At 42.5% G+C, this 27,576-nt stretch overlaps 2 protein-coding genes and 1 pseudogene across 2 annotated transcripts in view; 2 read left to right on the top strand and 1 right to left on the bottom strand.

The window, feature by feature from the left end:
• The window catches only part of Spata6l (spermatogenesis associated 6 like), a 42,302-nt gene continuing 14,726 nt past the window's right edge, over positions 1 to 27,576 (top strand). Inside the window, exons 1-8 of the mRNA XM_051146309.1 lie at positions 1 to 322; positions 4,412 to 4,549; positions 7,813 to 7,861; positions 10,019 to 10,060; positions 19,418 to 19,542; positions 22,672 to 22,749; positions 23,863 to 24,102; positions 25,772 to 25,874. Coding sequence (XP_051002266.1) covers positions 284 to 322; positions 4,412 to 4,549; positions 7,813 to 7,861; positions 10,019 to 10,060; positions 19,418 to 19,542; positions 22,672 to 22,749; positions 23,863 to 24,102; positions 25,772 to 25,874 — 814 coding nt within the window. The 5' untranslated portion in view covers positions 1 to 283. The remainder of the gene's footprint in view (positions 323 to 4,411; positions 4,550 to 7,812; positions 7,862 to 10,018; positions 10,061 to 19,417; positions 19,543 to 22,671; positions 22,750 to 23,862; positions 24,103 to 25,771; positions 25,875 to 27,576) is intronic.
• Positions 3,112 to 4,133, bottom strand: Plpp6 (phospholipid phosphatase 6). Its single transcript, XM_051146307.1, has one exon. It carries the CDS (start codon positions 4,051 to 4,053, stop codon positions 3,169 to 3,171), a length of 885 nt encoding a protein of 294 aa, XP_051002264.1. The 5' UTR covers positions 4,054 to 4,133; the 3' UTR covers positions 3,112 to 3,168.
• On the top strand, positions 11,798 to 13,023 carry LOC127189464 (elongation factor 1-alpha 1-like; annotated as a pseudogene).

Below are 27,576 nucleotides of genomic sequence, written 5' to 3'. Positions count from 1 at the left end.
CTGCGCGTTGGCCTCTAGCGTTCCAGGGGAGAAGGTTGAGCGTTTGAGTGTCCATGGCAACCCGATGGTTCCGCCTTCTGGAAGCTTACACTCCCGAGCTTGATCTGAGATACTGGCCCCAGTGGGAGGGACCTGGGCTGAGGGGACTGATGGGGGAACAAAACAGTGGGAGTGGGTCAGGGAAGCTTCTGGAAAACACTTCCCTGGTTGTAAACTAAGAAATAATTGGCTCAAGGCTCTGCACAAGAGGATCTTTGGGGTGCTTTGGCCCACACAGGGAAGGATGCCTCTGGAGGTGGTGGTGGAGCTCCAAATCCGGGAGGTAAGACTTAGTTAACTCTAAGTTCCCTTCTGCTTCCTTCGCACACATCGCTTTTGGGACAGTGTCCTTTTGTCCATAAGTCTGCACATTTGTCTCCCTTGGACCTCTTAGCCTTTAATTCAGTTCAGTCTGTCCCGTCTTTGATTTTTCTTTCCAAAACCAACATGTTTCTTGGCTTCTTTAAAACAATCCTGATTTAAGTTCAAGCAGGACTTTTAAAGATAAAGACTTTTGTGAAAGGATTTTAATTTTTAAAGTAATCAAAGAATACATAATTTTTGTTGTTGTTGTTTTTCGAGACAGAGTTTCTCTGTGTCACCCTGGCTGTCTTCGACTGGCTTTGTAGACCAGGCTGGCCTCAAACTCAGAGATCTGCCTGCCTCTGCCTCCCAAGTGCTGGGATTAAAGGGGTATGCCACCACTACCCAGCTAGAATATATAATTTTTAAAGCTCCACTTTCGACAATGTTCCACCTCTAGGAATCAAAGCTGTTTACCTTAGCTTTGGGTTGCTAATTTCAACAGGGTCATCAGTCTAGCAGTAAACACCTTGTAATCATTCAACTCCTAAAACGAGGTGCAGGGGCACAGTGACTCCACTGTTCTATTTGGGAGTCACTTGTTCCTTTTGTTCCTTGCTTCCACTCTCCCACTTATAAGGACACGACTGGCATGGAATTTGGTCTCCCAGTTTTAAGGGGTGTAGGCCATAGTTACAAGTGGGATGCTAACAGGACAGTGCATGGAAATTCAGCTAGATGCCACACGGTCAGCAGACTCTAAGGTGTCGCTGAGCATGCAGCCGTGAAAAGAAAGCCAAAGGGTCCTGGGCTTGGCTCCATTCTGCTGACAGTTACCAGTTACGTGGTATCAATTTCAAGTGCTCAGGAAGAGGAAGAACTCCCTAAGAAGCCCTGTGATCGATCTCTCTTACAGCGGGGCAGAAATAAGATCTCGTCTCATGTCATTCAACATTAGCAGTTAATTTATTTAGATTCTTTTTTAAAGGCATCCTTCACAGTGTACAAGTAATTAACAAAGACATTAGTGTTTTTCTGCGCTAGAGAATTTAGGATTATTCATGAAGTGGGGTAAAGTGATCTGATCTATACTTTTAAAAGCTAGTGAACTCAGGCCCCAGCAAACAAAGTGTGGAATTCCAGAGGTGTCTTCTAGACAGGCCCTCAGTTATCAGACTTGGGGACACTGCAAGAGCAAACGCTGCCACTCCCAAACGTCTGGCCTGAATGTGATAGTTAAAAGTGACCTCTGAAAATAATGCACGCAGACCACCCAGAACCTCACAGCTTGGCAGATCTACTACACAAAGAGGTAGTCAGTGTTGAGAGTGTTGTGGGAATGTGAAGATTGATTTATTGAAGGAGCTGTTCTGTTGGTGTGCCTGACTGACCCCCACTCTCAAAGGTCCTGCTTCCTCCCAGTGAGAACCTGGTCATCACTGCCATCCTCCACAGCCCTGTCTATCCACAGCCCACAGTCCTTTCTATTTATGAACGCCGGAACAATTGGCCATTAAGATTATCCGATGGCACCATGTCCACAGGTGACTTAAGAAACTTTCCTTCCAGACATAGCAGCATTTAGAGATTTATAGCACTACCCTCTTTGGACAGACATTAATCAGACTCTACCACATTATTTGGTCATCTTTGGTCCTACGATAGGGGGCGGGGCACCATGAATGACCAGCTTTCAATGTAAACAGAAATCTAGGAGTGGGCACCTAGTGCTCATATAGGGCAACAGGCTCTCCCGAAGAATTTCAAGTTAAGTACTGTTACCTAAAATGTGCTTGATACAGCAAAATGGGATTGATATGAAAATAATAGCATACAATCATCCTTGCGGTGCACACAGGAAAGCGGTGCGGGAGCCCTGAAGAGAATCACATGGCTTTTTCTTCTTTTTTTTTTTTTTTTACTTAATAGAGGACCATTCGTTCTATTCAGCAGAGATGATGAGTGACAAGGCTTCATCTCCCGCCATTGGCCATTGATGCCTGTGGTCTGCCTACTTCCAGCTTCTAAGTTCCCCTGACCACGGCCCCCCACTCCCACCCCCCCCTGACTCCCGGCTCAGCTTCTTGGCCCCCTGCTATGCACTGCTACTGGTTGCCAACAGAATTAGGAAATGAAACCGTAGTCTCATACTTACATTTCTGTGGGAACCTTAGACAAGCCCAACTTTTGAATATGTCTTCTTCAACATCTTGGCTTGGTCTATGAGTGCTAAAAGACACTATTAATAAGGAGCAGTGGAAAGTAACTATCTCAAGACTTTTTGCTCTTCTTACTACCTAATCCACAAAGGTGGGAGAGCTTAAGGAATCAGGATAAGGATAAAGCTCCAATTATGACAACAGATGTTCAGAAAGTAAGCTGGAAAAGTGTCTTTAAACTTTAAAAATACTGCTTAAAAACTACCGCAGGAAAGGGCTGGGGATAGCACATGGTTTATCTGAAAGCTCATGTCTCTTAAATTTCAATTTACAAGTGATAACATTAGTTTTGGGGGGGATTACTAATTAACATTATTCTTTCATCTGTAAATAAATAGCAATCAGCCAGCTTGATTTCTCCGCAGTTGTCTTGGGGATATGCGGCTGTTGAATATATATACGCATTAGACTTTCTTTCTCTAGTATGGCTGTGTTCAGAATAGGCAGCACTTGCTCCGGCCCAGGATCATGTCAAGACAGCAGGCTCCCAGAATTCCCAAAGGTGCCTGAAATGTCTGAAGGGCAACTGAAGGGCTCCGGAATGGGTCGGAATCCTCGAAGGTGGAAACCTGCAGACCTTCTGGTGCCAACAATCAGTGAGATGGTGTCACTGTTGATTCCACAGTACAAAAAGAAGCGGAACAGTGTGGGGTGACAGCCAGCAATAATCCACAATGCTGTACTGCATGTAGCCCAGAAAAAAGCCAAAAGCCACATCGGTGACGTTGTGCCGCCCAAGCATGATCCTGGAGAGACCTAAGACGAAGGCCCACAGCACCACCAACACCCTCAGTGGAATAGCCAGCACCAGGTGGTTCAGGATGAACCGCGACACCAGGGCGGCCCTCGTGGCATGGCCCGAGGGAAAGGAGTACTTGTCCACCGAGAGGGTGAAAAACATGTCCATCTGATTGTGCGCTGGTCGGCGCCTGCGGACCAGCCCTTTAATGACAGCCACCAGCAGCAGGTCCAACAGCAGGGCAAAGATCAGGTTCATCAGCACTTCGCGCCCGGCCCAGCTGTCGCTCCTAAGCAGGCAGTAGAGGGTGCCCAGCAGCCAGGGGATGCCGTGCCCCGAGATCTCGAGCAGCTTCATCAGGGGCCGCACGCTACCCCAGGCCGAGCTCTCCCCGGCACACACCCCCAGCTTCTTGGACAGCCACAGGTCGATGGCCAGCAGGGAGCGCAGGGCGATGCCCAGGAAGGACGGGTTCAGGTTCATGCGGTCGTCCTCCGGCGGCGGGGCCGGGGTTGCTTGCGCGGGGGCCGCGGCAGTCAGCGGGAAGGAGCCGCGCCGGTGCACCGGGCTGTCGGACGCGCGCAGCCGGGCGCAGGCAGGATCGGCGCCCGCACGGCCGCATAGCAGCGACTGGAACTCGAACCTGCCGCTGCCGCCACCGCCGCCGCCGCCGTGAGCCGGGCTGCCAGGGACGCTGCTCCCGCCCGAGGCGCCCAGCGGCCGTCCCTCGATGGTCCTCCGGGGGCTCGGCATCACGGCGGGCGGCCGGTCCCGGGGACCCGGCTAGACCGGAGAGAGGCTTCCCGGCCCCGCAGCCTCTTCCGCTTCCGCACTGCCATACCCCCGCCCCCCCCCCGCCCCTCCGAGGGCGGGCCGAGGAGCTGCTGAGCGCGATTGTGACACCTGGCGGAGACGTGGGAGGGAACTGGGATATCCTGTTTGAGGAGAGGTGGGAGGATGCTGAGGCTGGGAGTAGAGGGTGAAGGGTGCAGTGATGGGGTCATTTCAGAGCTGTGGGAGGTTTGGAGAAAGATAGTCCGGTTGCACAAAAACAAACTCTGATTGCCTCCCTCTTTATTTATTTATTTATTTATTATTATTATTTTTAAAGATTTCTTGCCCAGGAGTGTTCTTGCGGGACAAGGAAGGTGTGTACCTTGGAGTCTACCTCCTGAACCAGTACCTGGAGACAGGCTGCTTTTCATCTGTGTTCCCCATTGTGATTCAGCAGAGCATGATCTTTCAAAAGGTGATCTTGACTTCTCAGTGGGTTTTGCTGTCTGAAGTCATCTTAATAGTTATTATAAAGAATAGTGGTTCCGTACACTTTTTAAAAAATCCTTTTTAAAAAAAATGACCCTAAGGCAATTCAACACGGTGTAAAAGTACAAGCGGCCTTGAGGCAAAGAAACACAGCTTGGAAGACTTGCTTTTGCTCTGCACGCCTGAGCCAAATTCTGTCAATCGAGTGCTAAATACCCTGGTGGATGCTTTCTATTCCTGGAACTCCCCGTGGCATGTTCTAACTGGAGCAGAGAGCGTTTCTGAATGTTCTTGGAGGTGTTAGAGACAGTTGCATCATATTTATGAAAGGAGCTATTAATAAACTGCAGACCTTAGGAAAAACTTTCCTAAACCCAGAAAAATAATCTAAAACCGTAAGCAAATCAGTTAAACCTGAAGTCCTGTAACTCAACAAGAAAGCTGTTCATACTTTCTGAAGTCATGTGTTACAAAGCAATAGCAGTAAGGGCTAGATTTCATTCAAATGAATGCAACTATGATTTTAAAAAAAATAGTCAAAACGCTGGCCAGGGTTTCCACCACAGTACACTGCACACCATTCATTACTCTGTAATCACCAACAACACCCTAAGGTTTTGTTTTTTGATTTGGAGATGAGGTTGCCGTTACCTTTAGTAAGCCTAATAGCTGCCCGGTGTCACTGAGAGGGACTTTTGGGGCAGAAGGAAGATTGCATCACATCACTTCCAAATGTCTGGAAGACAGTACCCAGAAACCCACCTGTCTCCTTTGACCCAAGGATGGGAGAAAGGATAAAAGATTGATGGTAACACTTTTATAAAAAATTACAGCCTATTCATTCAAAAATTATGTCAAACTGGCTGGGTAAAAGGGCAAATAGTTATTATCTGGAAAATACAGTTAGAACCCAGATGATCCTACTGGCCATATGTAGGTGATGGGTGTTGAAAATGAAGTGCCCACCCCCAACATTTCCTCCATTCTATCAGTTTCTAGCCCTAGAGAAGACTTCTAAGATACATCTGTAAGAAGGACATTGATGTCAAATTATGTAAGCACAGAAGTATACACCCATGAGTCACCTTGGGAACTTAACCTAATCCAACCTCCTTTGCTTTTTAAAAAGGAGACTGAGACTCACACTTTATTGCTTCTCTACTACTGTGTAGAAAAGCTGTTGGCTTGAGATTACTAGTTAAGCATACTGTGGAAACATTTTTTTTTTTTTCATTTTCTAAAGCAAAACGAGTTGCTTAGGCTCATATTCTAGTTTCTTCTAGTTCCAGGTTTCTTGCAGTCTGTTCCGTTTTCTAGCTGAAAATACTTGTAGCAAGTAAAGTCATAGTCTTTCCCCTTGTATGGCTTAGATTTGAATAACTTAAAAGCATTTGGGTAAACAAATTTCTCATAAAAGGTCATGAGCCATTGTATTTGAATAGACCAAGCTGACAGTTTGCCCCCCCCCCAAAATCACACTTGAGAAAACCCTAACATGTAGATGTATTAGATTCTTAGAGCTGGCAGTCAGCAGTAACCCACGAGCAGAAAACGCACACACACAGCACTGGAGGCTGGAAGTCACAGCAGAGTGTTGGTCGGTGGGGCCAGGGTACTTACCGAGGCATGATAGAAGGCTAGTTCTCTGGGTTATAGCAGTGGTTCTCAGCCTCTGGGTCACAACCCCACAGAGGATTTGAACAATCCTTTCACAGGAGTCGCAGAAGACCATTTGAAACCAGATGTTTACATTACGATTCATAACAGTAGCAAGATTGCAGTTATAAAGTAGCAACAAAAACAATGTTACGGTTGGAGGTCACCACAATATAAGGAGCTGTATTAAAGGGTCGCAGCATTAGGAAGGTTGAGAACCACTGGTTTATTATAGCATCACCCCAATATGTACCATATAGCCATTTATTCTCTGTAGTGCATGGAGTTAAAAAACATTCTGCACATTAGACCAGAGGAGCTCCAGTTCTTTAAGTCATAAGAAGATATGTGTGAGCTATAAAAATAAAGGCAGACACTGGTCAGAAATCTCAGGTGATCCATGCTGGGTCTGTTTACTCTAACTATTCAACTACATTTACTTTCTTGGGATTGCATGCCAGAACAGAAAATTTTGTGCCGCCTCTGTAATCTCCTTCTGAGTGCTATATGGATTTTGAATTTTTCTCTGCTCAAGTACACTCATGAATTTATTTTAGCTCATTCTTAACTTTAAAAACATGAATTTTTATGCTCAATTACTCACTTTTTTAGGAAAAAAAAGATGTTTTAGGTGCTTAGCTCACTCCAGCATGACCTCATTCAAATTTTAACTAAGCACATCTGTATTGACCCTATTTGAAAATAAGGTCATATCCTAAGACATTAGGGTTAGACTTCAACTTGTGAATTTTGATAGAAGCACAATTCAACTGATAACAGTGTGAAATGGAAGGGTGTAATTATTAAAATAATTAGGAAAAAAATTGTTGCCCACATTACTTAGTAAAGCAAGCAGCCAAAACAGTGTTCATTTGTGCCCTCAAAGGAGACTGAGCTTTGAAACCTCAAGCAGAATTTGAACTATGCTGAACTTTAAACATCTCAGCCAGAAGTTGAAAGGCTAAAGGTACCACTGAAGAACTACTGAAAACCTTTTCTTTTCATAACATCCTGGAGGCCTGTCCTGTTTCATTGCTGCCTCAGAACCTTTTATTTCAAGAACAGAATAAGCAGATCTGACCGTGTTGAAGGCGATAACGCAGTGTTTTTCCTGTGCTCACTGACAGAGTCACTCCATCACTACTTGTCTTTGGTGCTATGTATGGGTAAACATTTTATTTGACTTCCTGTTCAGCACAACCATTTGCATGGACAGAGGCGTCATCTGGTTAACACGTAATAAGCACCTGCTGTCTACGGAATGCTTTTCTATGCCCTCAACACTCAGGTTGATGCAAAATGTGTTTGCTTGGACAGTAGGTCAAACTTGATGGCATTTTAAGCATGTGATAAACTTAGCTAACTCAAATGTCTTTGCACTTATCATTCTGATAATTATGATTCATCTGTGCTCCAGCCATTTGTTGTACTTTTACCACATGCTTCTTGACAAATGTTCCCGTTGAATTCTAAAATATTATATGTCTTGGTTTCATATATGCTAATCACTTAGAAGAACATAAAGTACAGTAGTATCTAGAAGTGCCTTTTAATAAAACTTTGAAATTTTCTTATCCCCGTTTTCCTCCATAGGTATTTGAAAATGCGATAGATCCTGGAGCTGTTGCAGAACTTTTAGAAAGTAGGTACTTAGGAGAAAAAAAAAAAAACCCATATGTAATTCACAGGTACAGAATTCCACTGTTTTTGAAGTGTGATATTTCTGTGTTTGATCAATATTTAAGTTTAGGAAAATTCTATGGTAAAATTTGGTTCACTATTTACTTGTTTGTGTTGTTTGGTTGCTTTTTGGAGACATAATCTTGCTATGTAATTTAGGCTGGCTTTGAACTCGTTCCTCCTGTCTCTACTGTCCAGGGCACAGGGATTATAGGCAATATGTCATCACACCAACCTTTAAAATAATATATATATTATATATAATAGTTATTATTATTATTGTGTGTCTACAATATGGGCACTACTGTACAATGTATGCTTAAAACAGACGACAGTGTTGGTGGGTTGGTCCCCTCCTTCCATCATGAGTTCTTGAGCCCTTGGGCTTGTATGCCTTTACCCGCCGAGTCATCTCACCACCATCACATCTACCTTGAATCACTACTTTTAATTGTTAGAAACATTTTTCTCATTATAGATGTGAAACCAGGTGTGGTAGCACATGACTCTAGCTCCAGTACTCAACTTCTGTGGCTCTCTGGTTTTGCCAGCACCATTTGATAAAGAGGTTGTCTTCTTCAGTATATATTTTTGACATCTTTCTAGAAGGCTAGGTGGTTGTAGATATGTCGCCTTGTTCCTGGACAGTCCATTCTACCTTGTTGTTTGACATGACTTTTTGTGTCAGTGCCATGTTGCTTTTGTTACTGTAGCTCTGTGGTATGACTTGAATCAGGCATTGCAATATCTTTACTAGTGTTCTTTTTGCACTAAATCTGCAGATCACATTTTTGTTATGATAATTTTCACTATATTATATCAATCCACGTGAGCACGGGTGGTCTTTTCATCTTCTGGTTTCTTTTCAGTATTTTAAACCTGTTGCTATTGTATGCGTGCTGAATGTGTGAGCATGTGCATACCACAGCGTGTGTGTCTGTGTGTGTGTATGTGAAGGGAACATGTAGAAGTCAAAGGATGCCTTTTAAGAGTTGGTTATGTGCTGCTTCGGAGGGTTCTGGGGATTTAACTCAAATCATCAGTCTTGAGTGACACATGCTTTAACCTGCTGAGCCATCCCTCCTGGTCCAAGATTTACATTTTATTCCTGTCTTTATACATATTATAGAAAGCCTCTTTAAAAATATATTTTAATCTCAAGGAACATAGTCAAATATATTTTCTGTCACATTTGTATAGCCATATAGCATGCTTTTCGGACAAGGAGAACAATTGGCTTTTCAAGCTTTAAAGTGAAAGCATATTGCTATTATTATACTCTATGCATATACATACTTTTACTTATGTGTGTTTATGTGCCATGTGTGTGCATAGGTGCCCACAAAGGCTGGAGAAGGGATCAGAGTCTCCAGAGCTGGAGTTACAAGCACCTATTACCTGTCTCACATGGGAGCTGAGAATACAACTTGGGTCTTCTGCAAGAGCAATGTGCTCTCTTGACACTGAGCCATCTCTCCAGCCCTGAACATAGATACATTTAAGAGACAAAATATTGCTCCCTTTCCAGGGAGTAAAATACTAATTGTGTAGCTCACTCATCTTTGCTGTACCCCGTCACTTTATCAAAACCTGTTATATTGTTGCCATGGCATTTACTTTAAGTGGTGCTTGTTCCTTGCTTCTTTGGTGTCCTTGAGAAAATTGTTCCAGGACCTTCTCACATTCCAAAGTGTTTAAGGACCATAAGTAAAATGATATAGAATTTTCTTATAACCTGTGTGTGTGTGTGTGTGTGTCTGTGTGTGTGTGTGTGTGTGTGTCTGTGTGTGTGTGAGAGAGAGAGAGAGAGAGAGAGAGAGAGAGAGAATATCTATTATATACTATAAATTCTGTATGAAGTTGTTATTCATTGTTTAGAGAATAATGAGAAAAGACTACACATGTTAGTCCAGATGTAATTACTTTTTAAACATTTTCTGTCTGTAGTTTATTGAAAGATGGTTGTAGAGTCTCTACCTAGAGAGCCTGTGAATATAGAGGGCCAACTATATTGTTGTTAACAATAGTATAAGTGAGATATGATAGTTTTAATTTAGCATTTATTAAGAAACAGACAATTTTCTGAAATATTGAAATCTCATTTTTTTTTTCTTTTTAGGCTTCCTAACCAGGTTTGAATTAATACAGCTAGTGTCTCCAGGTAATATGCCAGCAAACACACTCCTAAACTAACAATTTTGTCTTGAAGGATTTTTAGCATGAAAGAATGGGGAAAGGATTTCAGGGTTTTTTTTTTCATACATTTATTTATTTATGTATCTGAGCACTTTGTCTTCCTGCATGCCGGAAGAGGGCATCAGATCACATTATAGACCGTTGTGACCCACCGTGTGCTGGGAATTGAACTCAGGACCTCTAGAAGAACAAAAATGCTCTTAACCACTGAGCCATCTCTCCAGCCCCTGATTTCAGTTTTCTTTATGAGTGAATCATTTCTAATAAAATACTCTATACCATCATCTTTGATAGGTATAAAGAATTCCATCCACTTGTGTGCACATGTGTGCGTGCGTGCACGTGTGCATGTATGTGTGTGTGTTTCTGAGGATTGACTGAGGCCTCATACATGTTAGGCAAGCAGTGTGACACTGAGACACACCTCTAATCTTAATTTGGAGGCAAAGACTCACCAAATCATTCAGGCTGACCTGAGTCCATACTTCCACCACCCTCAGCCTCCCACGTAGCTGGGATTACAAACATGCACGCCCATAGCCGGTTCCTTGTGAGTCTTCACAAGCTATGGACATTGAGATTATATAGTATTTGGGTTTTTTGGTTTTTGTTTTTGTTTTTAACCTTGTGACTATAGTTATTGGTTTTTGTCATTTTTCAATAGCTATCAATTTCCATAGTACTATTCACCTTAAGTTGTTATTTATGTCTTGTCTTTCACATAACCCAGAAAATTGGTTTTCCTTCCTATCTTAGTATATTTACAGAATAGAATTTCCAGACTGAATTGTGCCTTGTGAGCCTGGGACAAACTGGTTTCCAGTGAGGCCCCACTAATACTGTACCTGGCAGAGTAGAGCATGCCCACTCCTCCTGTTGTGGCTAACCCCACATTATCATTTGAATTATGACGTTTGAATTATGTATTAATTTGTTTAGGTATGTTTTATCATATTTTATGACCCTTTATTTTTACATATGCTATGTAATTCTCACTTTAAAATTTCCTTCTTAAAAGTTTCAGTTTCTTTCATATTACAATATTTTTCCTTCTGGTTATAGTCATTGTTCTTGTTTTGTTTTGTTGGAGACGCGGTTTCTCTGTGTAGTGTGGCTGTTCTAGAACTTACTCTGTAGACCAGGCTGGCCTTGAACTCAGAGATCTGCCTGCCTCTGCCTCCAGAGTTCTGGGATCAAAGGTGTGTGCCACCACTGCCACCACCTTGTTCCTCGCTCTTGATTGCTCACAGAATTATGCCTGAATGCAAGCCTCTCCCTTTGCTGTAAATTTAGTCTTTAGTCGGTTATGATCAGTTCATATCTATTCCTCTCTTTTATTGCACCATTTTGATATTTTCTCCAGTGAATTTTCCTTTTTTCCTGAGTTACTGAGAAAAGGGTGATAAGTCCAACAGCTTTCATAGCAGAAGGGGAAGTTTGAGTACGGACTTGTTATGAAGGTTGTGGATCCCTCCATAATTGGATATTCCTGGGGGAGGCCAGGGCCCCAGGAGAGGGGTGAAGAGCTAGGCTTCTGCTTCTTGGTCTTTAGCAAAGGTCACCCCAGAAACATAAGAACTCTGCACTCTGAGAGTGTAGTGCAGGACCACAGGAGAATGTGCCCCAAGACACAGAGACTTCATCAAAAACGTCTTTGCGGGAGCATCTCGGGCTGACTGTGCCGTCCTGATTGTTGCTGCTGGTGTTGGTGAAGTTGAAGCTGGTATCTCCAAGAACGGGCAGACCCGTGAGCATGCTCTTCTGCCTTACACCTGGGTGTGAAACAGCTGATTGTTGGTGTCAACAAAATGGATTCCACTGAGCCACCCTACAGCCAGAAGAGATACGAGGAAATCGTTAAGGAAGTCAGCACCTACGTTAAGAAAATTGGCGAAAGATTTATACGATCTGTGGTGGCGCACGCTTTTAATCCCAGCACTCGGGAGGCAGAGGCAGGTAGATCGCTGTGAGTTCGAGGCCAGCCTGGTCTACAAAGTGAGTCCAGGACAGTCAAGGCTACACAGAGAAACCCTGTCTCGAAAAACCAAAAAAATAAAATAAAAAAAAAAAATTGGCTACACCCCTGACACAGTAGCATTTGTGCCAATTTCTGGTTGGAATGGTGACAACATGCTGGAGCCAAGTGCTTAATAAGCCTTGGTTCAAGGGATGGAAAGTCACCCGCAAAGATGGCAGCGCCAGTGGCACCACACTGCTGGAAGCTTTGGATTGTATCCTGTCACCAACTCATCCAACTGATAAGCCCCTGCAACTGTACCTCCAGGATGTCTGTAAAATTGGTGGCATTGGCACTGTTCCTGCAGGCCAAGTGGAGACTAGTGTTCTCAAACCTGGCATGGTGGTTACCTTTGTTCCAGTCAATATCACAACAGAAATCAAGTCTGTTGAAATGTAACATGAAGCACTGAGTGAAGCTTGTCCTGGGGGACAGTCGGGGCTTCAACGTAAAGAACGTGCCCATCAAAGATATTAGACGTAGCAACATTATTGGTGACAGCAAAAATGACCCACCACTGGAAGCAGCTGGCTTTACTGCTCAGGTGATTATCCTGAACCGTCCAGACCAAATTAGAGCTGGCTATGCTCCTGTGCTGGGTTGCCACGCCACTCACACAGCAGGCAAGTTTGCTGAGCTTAAAGAAAAGATTGATCATTACTCCAGCAAGAAGCTGGAAGCTGGCCCTAAATTCTTGAAGTCTGGTGATGCAGCCGTTGTTGATATGGTCCCTGGCAAGCCCACGTGTGTTGACAGTTTCTCTGACTATCCTCCACTGGGTCATTTTTTTTTTTGCTGTTCCTGACATGAGGCAGACAGTTGCTGTGGCTGTCATCAAAGCTGTGGACAAGAAGGCTGCTGGAGCTGGCAAACTCACCAAATCTGCCCAGAAATCTCAGAAGGCTAAATGAATATTATCCCTCACATCTGCCACTTCAGTCTTAATCAGTGGTGGAAGAACTGTCTCAGAACTGTTGTCTCAATTGGCCATTTAAGTTTAATAGGGAAAGACTGGTTAATGATAGCCATGCATCATAAAACCTTCAGAAGGAAAGAAGAATGTTTTGTCGACCATTTGTGTGTGTGTGTGTGTGTGTGTGTGTGTGTAAGTTTTAAATTATTAGTGTTCAAAATTAGTACTTTTTAATTGAAACAACTTGAGACCAAAATTCTGCCACAGAATTTTGAGCATTATGAGCATTAAAACAAGTTTAATGGAGCTGGAGAGATGGTTCAATGGTTAAGAGCACTGCCTGCTCTTCCAGAGGGTCTGAGTTCAATCTCCAGCAACCACATGGTGGCTCACAACCATCTATAACGTGATCTGATGCCCTCTTCTGGCCTGCAGGTGTACGTGCAGGCAGAGCACTGTATACATAATAATAAATAAATACATCTTTAAAAAAAACAAGTTTAATGAGGAAAAAAGAAGAATATTGGGATAGGGATAAGCCCTTGAATTATTGCCGTGTGACTCTAGTGATAGACAGCTGGACAGAACAGTGTGAATAGGGCTAGGCATTTGGTCTGAATCTGTACAGCGGTGCTCGAATATTGTGGTGTGAATTCAGGGGAGAATGCCCTGAACACGCACACAGATGTTCTAGTTTGAATCTAGGTATAGACATTCAGAGACTACAGTGTGCATCCAGAAATAAATTCTTGAACTTGTGGTGGTATAAATGTTGCTGTACGAATCTAGGGATAAACAAGACATTTAGACACCAATGGTAATCTACAGATTATAGTGTGAATCTAGGGATAGCGACTGAATATTATAGCATTACTCTATCCATTCAAGAATTACTTGTTTTGGTAGACAACACAGAGCAGTGCCTCTACCTGCTATTCAGAAATTCTCACTGAATGGTCTTTCTTTCTTTCTTCTTCTTTTTTTTTTTAGAAAAAAAAAAAAAAAAAAAAAAAGACAGGCTAAAACCAGGCCATTGAGTTTTTTTCCATAAGTTTTTTCTTGTTTGACCCAATTTTATGTTTAAACATATAACCCTGCGAAGTTACATTTAATAGAATAGGGTCATGTTTATTTTGGTATTACTTAATTTTGTACTAATTAAAAAAATCTAAATATTATAAAAATTTCAACCAACACATGATTATATAGACTAAAAGTAAAAAGAACCCATTCATTAACGACTCCCAACAGATACTTTATGACAGTTTGATGTTTATTTTTTTAGTCTTTAAAAAGTACACTTAGTATGTGATGCATTTGGCACTTATATTTAACTCCAAAGTAACACACAGCCCCTATATACTACTCACAGGATAGCGTGTGTACTTACTTTTTAGACTTTTATGTGTTTTGGACTATTGCATTTCTTTTAGTCAAATCCAGGTTGGCTTTGAACCCATGATTCTCCTGTCTCACCCTATTGAGTGCTAGGATTTACATGTCTTTCATGTGAGCAGAGATCTATCTGCGAGGTAATGAGGATAGTTGTTTAAAAATGAGGACGGGGACTGTTCACGCCGACAGCATACTTACTGCTTTTAACTCACACGCTAGTCATATGCAGAGTGGAAGCCTTGTCTGCTTGCTTTGTGTTCACAGCTCTCCAGTTTCAGATTATGATTTTAGGGGCACTCAGTTTAAGTTATTGAAAAATAACAATTTTACTCAGTGTCAGATGCTGTGCAAATAAGTCGTTTAATTACACCAATGTGGCATATGTCAGCAGCAGTGGTCCTTGGTACTAACTGGGTAAAAGTAGTTTGCTTAAAGTCTCCTGTAGGGTCATCTGGACCGTTTTGGTTCTTAGAGAACAGCTCTTTTACCAGCAGACCCATCATCCTTTTGTTTTGTTGTAGATAGTATGTTCTTGTTTGATAGTTTTCACAGCATCTTCAGACATCCGGTCAAAGGACAGTTGACCATCAGATAAGGGACACAGTAGTGATGCTCAGATCTGTGTGTAGCTTACTGTAGTAGATAAACAGAGCCAGTGATTTCACTCCCAATAAATGAAGACACCAACCCCCCTTCTGACTCTTGAATTTACAAAGGTGTGAAAAAGTGATGGACACAGGGGGGCAGTGTAATACTATTTGACGCTAAGCTTGGTGTTTCGGTCAACCTCCTAAGGCTTGAAGCTCAATACTTTCTCTTTGGCCAGCCATGTAAAGTCGATACAACTGTCAAATCCTCCTTTCCTGGGTACCTGTGAGCTGAATCAGAGCTCAGTTTCCCGCCACAGTTAGTGATGGTCACTAGAAGGGAGTAAGGGAAGACCTGCAGACCTGGCTTTGAATGCCTATGTTCCCATGTGGCATCATGACAGCTGTGGTCAACTTTTAGTCTCAAGGAGAATCCAATGAGCCCCTCTATCAAGAAGTATGGTGCTAGCTGTCCTATGCTCCACAAACACAAGGTAGCTTTCAAACTGTTACTGTAACTAGAAGCTTATTTTCTTTTGTTTTTAAATTTTATTTTATTTTTATGTGCGTTGGTGTGAGGGTATCAGAGCCATTGGAACTGGAATTACAGACAGTTGTGAGCTGCCATGTGGTTGTTGGGAATTGAACCCAGGTCCTTTGGAAGAGCAGACAGTGCTCTTAATCACTGAGCCATCTCTCCAGCCCTGAAGCTTATCTTCTAATAGTCTCATTTGTTTCCTTTTCGGGAAGAAGATGTTCACTGAGAGCACTGATGATGTCATTGTCTATGTCCTTAGGTGATGGAGAACACTTGGCCTATACAATCAGGCACTTTGAGCATGCTCATTATTCGTCACGTAGGCTCCATAACATCTTCTTATGTGCTGACATTTCCAAACTGGCTGAGATTTGGGTTACTGAAAAATGATCAAACTCAGGAGATGGTTTTAAGATACTTTATAACCTTCAAACTAATTTTCTATTTAGTTAAGCTAATCCCTGCTTTAGTTTTATTTTAGTTACTTTTTTTGTTTCAAAATCTCTAACAAAGTCAACCCAGGAAGAAATGATTTATTTGGCTTATAGTTCAAAGTTATAGTCCATTACTAAAGGAGGTCATGAGGTCAGCTGGCTTGTTCCTCATGGCTTGCTCAGGTTACTTTCTTTCTTTCTTTTTTTTTTTTTTTTTTTCTCAAGACAGGGTTTCTCTGTGTAGCCTTGACTGTCCTGGACTTGCTTTGTAGACCAGGCTGGCCTCAAACTCACAGAGATCCACATACTTTCTGCCTCCTTGAGTTGATGGGATTACAGATATGTGTTACAGGCTGCTTTCTTATAGTATTCAGGACCACCAGCCCAAGCGTGGCACTATCTACAGTGATCTGGACCCTCTCTCTTCAATCACCAATCAAGAAAATGCACCACAGGCCAATCTAGAGCTCTTGGCATGCAGTAAATTCTCAGTGACTATTTCTTGAATATGTGAACATAAAGATATCATTGAAAAATGAATGGAGAGTAAGAGTTAAAAAGATTATAGAAAATATTTGGCCTTTTAAACTTGTTTTTAAAAGTTGTGGAAAGTGAATTTCAGAAAGGGTGATTGTTTTATTGAGTCACTGATATACATAGGTACTTAAGTTATCTCATTTTAATATTCATATTTATTTATGAGTGAAGATAAGAATTGTGCTTACAGAGTCTCTACTGTGTGTCAGCCACACTTCCACAGGGTTGGGAGCAGCATCTAGGACATTTAAATCAAGGCCATCATTTGTTAAGGAGAAGGAATGTTAAGGCGGGGTGTAGGGAGCAGAGAGAAGAGTGTGGGGCACATGCCTGTACTCCTAACACTTGGGAAGTAGAAGCGTCAGAGTCAGGAGTTCAAGGCTATTCTTGGCTGTATAGCCAGTTCAAGGTCTCCCTGGACTACATAAGGCCTGTCACAAGAAAACCAGCCCCAAAAACAAACAAATAACACCCCCCCCCCAATCTCTAAAGTTGTTCTGTTTTGGGAGAAGTTCTCTGTGTAGCTCTGGCTGTCCTGGAATTTGCTATGTATATCAGGCTGGCCCGGAACTCACAGAAATCTGCCTATCTCTGTCTCTGGAGTGCTGGGGTCACAATTGTTCACCACCATGCTGGGTGGTACCTGGGTTTTCTTCTCATATGCAGAAAATCCTAAAGGAAGATTTTAAGTAGAATCAAAAACAATGTGTACAGAATGGATTTGAGTTCAGGGAGATCACCAAGAGACCAGAGCAGGAGAGAGGTAGATGGTTGGACCAAGATAGTAACTGTGAAGATGAAGAGATGAAGGCAGAGATTACACTGATTTTAGAGATGGCATCAAAAGGGCTTCCTAATGGATTGTTGGATACTAAAAAGATGGTAATCAAGGGAGAATCCTAGACTTTTTTTTTTTTTTTTTTTTTTTTTTTTTGCTCAAACAACTGATGCTAGTTGTCTGATGACATTAGGAAAGAGTTGAGTTGTAAGAAAACAGTATCAGGTTTTTTTTGGACCTTTAGGTTGTAGATGTGATGAGGCATTTAGAGTGAAACTTGAAAGAATAGGCTCTCAGCCGAGTGGAGAAGCCAGCTCAAGCTTTAGATGTCCTTTGTGGAGAAGGGAAGATATATGTCCACTGTGGGTGAAGCTTGTCTGTTATGGCAAAAGAAATGACACTGGAATAAAAATAGCAAATACCATATTTTGTATATTTTCTTCACTGGGAACCCAAAGGCCCATGTTGAATAAGTATGAAGAAGAAATTAATCCACCTTATCATTTGATGCAAGTTAATTTGTTTGTTTTCTGTAGCTATTATACCTAAAAACACCTTCATCAGAATTCTTCTCACAAGTAACAAAACAGTCACCAAACAGCAACGCTATCTATTTTATCAGTTTTAGTGACGTTTTGCTGGTGTTCTGGGTAGGAGACACTCTTAGTCCAAACTGATTATGTAGCACCTGCTGTGCTTATAGGCATCGCTCAGATGGCAGCTTTCCTGTCCATCAGCTCAATGGCTGTCTGTCCTGTTACGCCAAGACTATTTTTGATAATGAGTATTTTCTTTAATATACCCTTTGTAACAATGAAATACAACTTATAGCTAACATAGCATGTACAGTTCATGGCAGAAATCAATTAGGGAGACGAAAGGAAAGTGGTTTATAATGAAAACAGGATGCATTTTAGAATGTAAATGACAGAGAAAGTGATGTCATTAGAAGTGACATGATTTTTAAAATGCCAAATAGGTCTCAGTAGAGATCCAAACAACAAAAAGTAAAAGTATTCTTTTACTTAAGTAATACCCATACTTCTAAAAAAGTCAGTGTATTGCAAAGTAATGCAGAGTTCTTTGTAACATAATTTTAAGTTCTAGGCTCACATAATCCTTAGATTATTTTTAGCCTAAAGAAATATCTGGTAAGGCATTAGAAAGCCATTCATGCGTGGTAGAGAAGGTGGTTTGATATTTAGGGCTTACTCCTTCTCAGAAACTATGTTAACAAATGTCTAAGACATCCCTGAGTTGATACCTCCCTGCCTCAAATCTGGTTGTTCTCTGGGCCCTTGGCATCCCTGAATGCAAACATACAGATCCCACTCAAACTGTAAGCTTTGTGTGAGCAGGATTGTGTCTGCCTTGTTCTTGGCTGTCTTCTGGGCCTGGCTTAAAATTTGTCTTTGGTAAATATTTGGTGGAGGAAAGGAAGGATAAATGGATGGATTTTAGTTTGTTCTATTTTGTGTAGCAACCTTGCTTTTTTTTTTTTTTTTTTCCAAAAAGACTATCCATGAGGTAAAATTTTCACAAGATATATTAAAAAAAAAAAAAGAAAGAAAGAAAGAAAGAAAAGAATTTAATTTTGTATAACAAAAGCTAAATTCAAAATGTCTAGTTTGGCCCACATGCCCTCCCCGACACCATCTGTCTTAGTTAGGGTTGCTGTAATGAAACACCATGACCAAAGCAGCTTGGGGAAGAAACAGTTTATGTGGCTTACACTTTCACATCACTTTTTTGTCGTCAAAGGAAGTCAGGGCAGGAACTCAAACAGGGCAGGGACCTGGAGGCAGGAGCTGATACACAGGCCATGGAAGAGTTCTGCTTACTGGCTTGCTCTCCATGGCTTGTTCAGCCTGCTTTCTTATAGAACCCAGGGCCACCAGCTCAGGGGTGGCACCACATCACTAATCAAGTAAATGCCCTACAGGACTGCCTATAGCATCATCTCAAGGAGGCAATTTCTCAACTGGGGTTCCCACTTCTGAGGGGACTATAGGTTGTGTCAAGTTGACATAAGCTAGCCAGCACACCACCTGAGCATCTATTTTCTTAAACTTGAAAGGTGTAGAATACATTTACTTATGCCTTTTTCCCCCCTTCTCTTCTAGTATGGGAAGAGTTGGCCTACTATGAAGAAAACACACGAGATTTTCTGTTCCCTGAACCCAAGCTGACATCGTCACACCTTGGCCTGCAGAGGGAGTTGCTCATGAAAACAGCTAGAGGCTTTCCAGTGAGTGACCTGCCCCATTGGGGCTTCTGTGGGGAGAGAAATTTTTAGGGCTTCAACATTTTATTCTTGACAGGGGCGACCTCGGGCAGGTAGCTTTGTCTTGTTTAGTTTGCTTTCATCCGTGGTCAGACGCCCAGCTCATAATACCAAATTATACTGATTTCTAATATTGATCTAAGAAAGCTTTATTATCTAACTAATATCTAACTATTATCATTACCATATCCAGTTGTCACATGATGTCCTAAAAGGTTCCTCTTTCAGCTGCTTCTTATTGCAGAGTGACAGAAAGATCTGTTTAGTCGCAGCTGTTATCACTAAATAGAACAGTGACAGCAATAATATTATCTCATATTTGTTTTATGCCTTCAACCTTCTACATTTTTTATTTTATTTTATTTTATTTATTTGGAGATAGGATTTCTCTGTGTATCCCTGGCTGTCTTGGAGCTACCTCTGTAGAGCAAGCTAGCCTTGATCAACCTGCCTCTGCCTCCCGAGTGCTGGGATTAAAGGTGTGTGCCACCACCACCTGGCCACTTTGTACAGTTTTATCCTCCTTCTAACAAGTTTCAAGATAGCAAGGCTGGCACTCTGTTCTCTTTAGCAGAGGGGAGCAGATGGAGGCTGGTATCACTGAGGCCCCATGAGTGATGTGGTACAGCAGGCAGCCAACTTCTAATCTGTTCAGAGGCATCTAACCCATCCCACATTCAGTGCCTCCATTGTGGCTCTATGGCTTGTGATTTCTATCTTTGAAACGACCACTTCTCCTCCTCCTTCTTCTTTTTTTAAAAATGGATTTTTATGTCTCTTGGATAGCATCCACTTTAAGGGCTGCATCTTTGGGAATTATAAAAAGCGTAATTAATACGTACGCTTTCTGTTTCTGCACTGTGAATTGCTGCCACCATTTAGTGAGGTGTCACTGTCCCTGCTGGGTTGAGAGCACTCTTCAGAGTGTAATTGGAGGGACCTCCATTCCTTCAATGCCTCTGATGAGTGAAGAAAAATGTTCCTCAAAAGTTGTCCTAACCACAATTCTGAACGCCTATAGCTTTAAGCCCTCCCTGTTATCTTTCAGGGTCTGACAAATATTCCTGAAACCGCGTTTTTCTTTCTCCAACATCATCTCTGTGCATCACTAAAGTCTATGGTTCCTGTGAGATGCTCACCTTTATTGTTTCAAGTTATTGACACTTACCTTTCAGAGTCTCAAAGGGAATAAAACTGGAACCAGCCTGAGGAAATTCTTATATTAACTTTGTTTTCCTCGAATTCCCTGTTAAACAAAAGCCATCTTCTAAATCAAAACAAGGATAAACACTTATCTCCACCCCCCCCCACACACACAAGTGTCACGTGGTGTCGAATGTTCTGGGCATGAACAGAAAAACTAACGTGTAAGAAGTCGAAGTTGTAGTTATTTATAAATGGAGGTAATTATCAGCTTTAAAATTCATTGAAATACCCTCAGACATCAGGTTGAAAAAAAAAAATCAGTGCTTGTAATTGAGTTTATCAAACTTGTCAACAATTTGTAAAAAGATAGAGTGATTTGGTTTCTCTGAAACATTTCATGAATCCAAATCAAGCCCATTGCCAAAGCTTCAGCATCAGCTGATGCACACAGTGTGTGCTGAGGTCACAGCATGGATTGTCTTGTGCTGTCACCCTGGGAAGGCAGGGCTGTTCCCTTCCCTGTTGTATGGAGGGGGAATGTGCTGCACATCACGTGCTCACGGAGCTGGTGGATGGTGGAGTATGATTTCTGTGCTTTCGGTTTATGCTCTTAGCCTCAAACACGGTGCTAATTCTCCCAGCTTTATTTCAGTTTACTCTTCCTGGTTTTTAATACTACGGTAGAAAGAGAGGGTGAATGGAGTGTGTAGGTTAGGCAAACCCTTCACCTGCTTTTATTGTCTTTTATCAGTTCATTAACAATTAGATTTATTTTCTCCACTGGAGAGCTATACTGGGATCTCCCTCCCCCCACCTTCCCTCTCTCTCTGTTTTTTGAGGCAGAGTTTCTCTGTGTAGCCCTGGCTGTCCTGAAACTCACTCTGTAGACCAAGCTGGTCTCGAACTCAGAGACCCTCCTGCTTTTGTTTCCCAAGTGCTGGGACTAAATGCGCGTGCCACCACCACCACCCAGCTTTTTTTTTCTTTGTGTTTTCCTACATTGTTGGTTTTTTTCACTTTATATCTCACCAGTCATATAGATGATAATAAAGCACCGCACACCAAAATAAACATATACGAGTTAAGAATAGGCCTGATGAATATCAGTGTTTGATCTAAGATGAAAGCATGCTTGCTAAGGCGCGTAGGTAGGAAGGAGAATCTCTACCTGCCCTTCTCCTTACTGATCTCACTTTTATGTTCCTGTGTTTTATTATTTATTTGAGACAGGGTTTCTCTGTGTAGCCCTGGCTGCCCTAGAACTCTCTATGTAGACCAGGCTGGCCTCGAAGTCACATAGATCCACCTACCTCTTGCCACCCAAATGCTGAGATTAAAGGCGTGTGCCACTACCTCCCAGCTACACGCCCATATTTTAGATAGAGTAGCTAGCAGCATGGACACTGGGACCCAGATGCCTGGGTCCAAGCAACAGCCCTGCGACTGCCAGCCTGACAGGCTACTTAAGTTGTGTCCAAGCTCACTTATCTCTTCCAAGTGAACATTTTATTGGGACCCACATCACAGACTTGTGTGAGGAGTATGAGTGTATAAGTTCCAAGCCCACTTACACCCCAGCTTACAATAGAGTATACATTACATAGATGTTTAGCTCGGTGGTCCTCAGCCTTCCTAATGCTGCGACCCTTTAATACAGTTCCTTATGTTGTGGTGACCCCCAAACCATCAAATTATTTCATTGCTACTTCACAACTGTAATTTTGGCTCTGTTATGAGTCACAGTGTAAATATCCAATATGCAACTCTCAAAGGAGTCACACCCCACAGGTTGTTATTTTCTTGATATTTTCTACTTAAAACATGTATTCTGATTATGCATACTGCAGAAGGACACTTGGGTTCTTGGAGTTCCAAGAGAGATGGGATGGGCAAGAGGATTGTTTCCAGCAATTGTATTTGCTTCTCTTTATGCTGTCTTATTTTTAGGGCATTGCTCCCAAACTAGAGTTTTCTACAAGGACAGCCATCCGAGAATGTGTGTTCCTGCAAAGAAACAGATTTATCGTAAGTATCATCAAAAGGGTGGTGATAACAGAAATGACAGGTACCCCCTCCATCCCCCCCTCCATCCCAATGTAAAGACTGTTAAGCTGAAGTCATTTTGCTGAGTTTAAAAGAAACTGAATATATAGTGACCTGGAAAGTTTTGCTAGGTTTGATTTCTGTAGTCAGACCCTTTGCTCAGCCTGTCACTTTCGAGTGTTTGCTGTGTATTCAGGCTGGTGGTGTTAAGTGAAGGCTGACGGTTAAGTGATGATGCCAAAAGCAGACTATGAGACTACTAGCCTCCTGCACCCCCTGCACCCCACCCACCATCACAGACACACTGAACAGAACAGCTGGAAGAACAAAAAGGAGCCTGACGGAGTCCTTGCTCAGTGCTAAGGTGGGATTGCAATTAAGATGCTTGTGTATTCACCGAGACAGCTAGCTTTAATTTTTAAAACCATGTTAACCTTGTTGAGGTGACGCATACCTGTAATCTTAGCCCTTGGGCAACTGAGGTGGGGGACTTGCTACAGCTTGAAGGGCAGCCTTGGCTATGTGGTGAGACTCTGGCTCTAAACAGCAACAGCCTCTCTAGACTATTAGAAATGCTTTCACTGCTGTACACGTAGAAATACTTAATTCCTTTGAATAATTCTTTGCAGTGAAATAGTTGGACCCATGTATTATATATGACAACTCACGCTTCCTTGTGTCTGGAGTGTGCCTGTGCTTAGAGCGTGTCTATGTGTATCAAACTTCCCCTAGGACAAATAAATTTCCCTCTTATTAATTAACATTTGGATGTTAGTAAGTTATACATGCTAATTATGTTAAGCTAAATGGTACATAAAGTAGAGAAATGCTTTTCTTTAAAAGATTTGTTTTATGAATCTGAGGCCGTCTTCTTAGTTTTAAATTTTCAATCAATTTCGGTTATAGTCTTGACTGAATTATCTTCTTTTTCAATCTAAAGGGTATTTTTGGCTGGAAGTATAGCCCATGGGTAGAATGCGTTCCAAGCACGTTCAGTTCCCTGCACTTGAAATCCCACGCTTGATTCCCAGCACTGAAAGAACCAAATGAAACAGAACAACAAATCTGTTTGTTTGTTTTGCTTTCTGCCCTCAGGAAGAAAAGTATAAACTACAAAGGCCTTTATCGAAATCCCATGGACAAAGAGTCCTCGCAAATAACAGGAAAATGAATCCAAAGGCAAAAAGCCCCGACGGACACCCCAAAGGCACCCAGTGCCGGCTGCATGTCCCGTCGTTCTCCGGACATCTCCTCCGCCATCAGCCAACTCAGCTGAACCTCGGAGAAAGCTTCAGGTTCCACGGAGAAACGAGGCCTCCCTTTGTAGTTAGACATGTGAGCTCAAAGGGATTTCTCACAGTAACTTGCTATGTGAGGATGCAGATGAGAGTGGGAGAAAGAATTGCTGTGCCATGCAAACATGTGGGCCCCAGTAACTAAAGAGAGACTTAAATGAATAATAACTGCCCTTAAATTATTTATCTTTCAATGTCATTGTTAGGAAGTGCCGATAAAGGCATCTCCGAGAGAGCTTGCTCAGTGTCAATTGCCCCACTTTTTCATTTTGAATATTATTTTAGAGTATGACGTCTATAGATGACAGCTTGCCATTACTCAGAAGAGTGTGAACTGCCAGGGATTGAAGGTGTCAGTCAAAGGCTGGCTGATATGGTGCAGCAATCCAAACTGAAGCTCCATCCACTGATAAGAAACAGTGTTCACTTTCTCAATGAGATTGGTGCTCAGTAGCCAAATAGGGATAGGATGGGGCATGGGGCGGGGGTGGGCAATGGTTGGCCTCACCCAGAGAGCCATCTGAGCCTTAGTCAACAGAAGCAATGGCCGTCATTAGTCACTGTGGTCCTCTTAGTTGCCTTGAAAATTTGCTTTTAATTACTGTATTATAAAACAGAGACATTCAAGATAGGTTTACACATCAGCTCATCAGTCTAATAAGAAGACAATCTAAAGTCAGGTGTGGTGATGTGCTTTTTGTGACCCCAGTACTTGGGTGGCTGAGGCAGGAGGATTACTATGAGTTTGAGGTTATAGCCTGGGCTACATAGTGTGTTCCAGGAAAATTTGAGCTACTGAGTTACACACACGCACATGTGTGCGTGTGTGTAGTTACAAATCATTAATTTGATTCATTTTCTTCAGTTTTTTTAAATACATGTAGCCTCCATGTTTTTGATGAAGCTGTAATTCTGCATATATAGATACATCCAAATATACATGCTTTGCTGTGCACGCCTTTAATATACATGCTTTGCTGTGCACGCCTTTAATCCCACCATTCATGAGGCAGAGGCAGGTAGATCACTGTGAATTCCAGGCCAGCCTGGTTTACAAAAGGAGTCCAGGACAGCCAAGGCTACACAGAGAAACCCTGTCTCAAAAAACCAAAAAAAAAAAAAAAAAAAAAAAGCTTGTAGCCTGTCTCACCGAAAAAATTTCAATCTAGCTTTATGCTGCAGATGAATATCTTTTTCAAGTACTTTGATCTGTCTTTTGTAGATCATGTTGACTAATTTTGTTTTAGGAAAATGTGGCCTGTCACTTTAAATAAGTGAGTAGTTATTCCTACTGTGTTTTAAAAGGATCTAGACAGTAGACTGGAAGAGATTTTGGTCAGTCTGCTGATTTTGGAATACTCTGTGCAGTTTAAAGGATTCTGAGCCGGGTTGCTGGCTCACACCTGTAATCTCAGCACTCAGGAGGCAGAAGCTTTGGATTATTTTTGTTTTTTGTTTTTTAAATCATTGTCAGTTGTGAGAGTGTAATTTGTGTCTAACTTCAGTTCTCTATGCTCCCATTTGACACATACCCTCATATCCAGCCCCAGTGGAGATGGTGGACAGTTTCTTCTGCGGAGTATAATGTAACATGCTCGGAGACTGTGATTTAGGTTATTAAGCATCCCTATGGAGGGTGGCATTATGGGTAATGAGAAAGGAACCCAAGCTACTGTAGGTGAGGTCTTATATGTCTCCTTCACTTTCAGGTGGACAGTGGAAACCCCTTTGGTGAAAATACGTTGGTACATCATTCACAGAAGTCCAGAAGGAAATCAAAGTTTTTAAACTTTGCTTTTCCAGTGAGAAAAGGTACTTGGCTTTCCTATTACTGATATTCCCTTTGTGAGCATCAGTGCCTCCCACTTAGCATCTTTAACTCCAAGGAGCTACAGGTTACATTGGAAACAGTGGTTCTCAAGGTCTCTCCTGCTGTGGAATTTCCATGGGGCAGAGGCAACCAAGACAGTTCATTTTCAAGTTGCCCTCCGTGCTTGAATGGGACTGAGCAGGATGGTGTGACTAAACACATGTGACTGCAGCCCCCAGCTAGGCTGGCAGGGCAGACAGCAGCTCGCCCGGGTGGGAACTCCTTGCAAAGTTCACTGACAGCAAATATGTTATTTGTTTTGCCACTTTTTTTTTTTCTGAGGGGGAAGGGATAAGAAACTGATGAGGGGGTCATGACACTTGCTGACCAGATACCGTGCACAGAGCCAGCTCTCTGAGGCAATTAGGCTTAAGGCAGTGATGCTCAGGGGTATGGATGTCAGGATCCAATGCATTTGCAAGTGGTAATGAGGACTTTAAAGGGCTGTGGTTGACCTGGATGATGGCTATCCACATTTACCATGTTAGAACTTGAAAGTGAGTCATTGTAAAATGCAGTACACTAGCAGAGAAGTCACTAACCATTAGAATAGTAAGGTTACGTCATGTCACCATATAGTAATGTAATGACATGTCACCATTAGAATAGTAATGTTATGATGTTTTTGTGGTAGATTTTGTTACTCCCTGGGAGAATGAGAATAAGAGGAATAAATCATGTCCTAGTTTAATGATAGATGCAGGCTTTAATTTGGAGGTTTCATGAAAGATCCTGAAGGGACACCCCACCCCCTCCTGCTGCCGTTGAGGTTTCTGGACTACACATTGATTGACAGTGTCTGTCCCTATTGAAGGTCATGGCAGCTTGCCCAGAGTTCTAAGTCTAGACAGGGCTGTGATAGACCTTTCTGTTACCTCCTGGTAGTACTGCCTTGTGACATCCTCACAGTGGAGTTCCCTGTGTTAGGCTTAATGCCTTTAAGGGGTCGCAGAGTGTTTTGTGATAACCCAGACCAGAGTTCTTAGAGCAGACTGACTGGTGACAGCTGAGCACAAAGTTTGAGGTTGAGAGAGGAAAGGGCTTCATCACCTCCAACATTTAATTTAAGCCCTGCAACTGAAGATTGCTGATGTAGCCTGTAAAAGCAGTGCCATCTTCCCGGACTCAGTGGACGCAAGCAGCAGCAAATGTCTGTTCCTGCTGGCTTGCCTCTGATGGAGCCCGTACACCGCGCTTGTCTTGGGCTTTGCCTTTTCTTGGTCCTGGCAGGTGAGGAAGTTTGCAGAGATTACGGTGTGAGTACAAGTCACACATCAAGTTGTTAGCAGAGCTACAACCTCCAGATGTTCAGATCTCTGGACTTATAATCTGGAATCCCTGGGGCTTGTCAAGCCATCCCTGTGCCTGGGGCACCTACAAGCCTATGGGAGAATAAAGCTGTGCCTCTAAGACTGCCTTGGAGCCAGTGGGGGCTCTTGTTTTGAACTGTAGATCTTGATAGAGTACTGGGGTGGGGCTTGGGTCCTCTTCTCATAAGCTTCCCCGTGGTCTTCGAAACAAGGGGTCGGAAGTAGAGCAGATGTTAAAGCAGTTCTAACCTCACTGGTGCATGGGAGAACTCTAGGGATGCTTATACCTCAGGGGATAGTTTTGTAACTATATCTCCAGGCCACTTAGCATTGC

Source organism: Acomys russatus, chromosome 5 (genome assembly GCF_903995435.1).
Source record: "Acomys russatus chromosome 5, mAcoRus1.1, whole genome shotgun sequence".
Taxonomy (NCBI): Eukaryota; Metazoa; Chordata; class Mammalia; order Rodentia; family Muridae; genus Acomys; species Acomys russatus.
Note: the sequence above shows the minus strand (reverse complement) of the source record. Positions and strands in the feature narration are given on the sequence as shown.

What these genes read in the sequence shown, in the direction of transcription:
- Plpp6 (XM_051146307.1), bottom strand. Translation starts at nt 4,053, where the DNA reads ATGCCGAGCCCCCGGAGGACCATCGAGGGACGGCCGCTGGGCGCCTCG.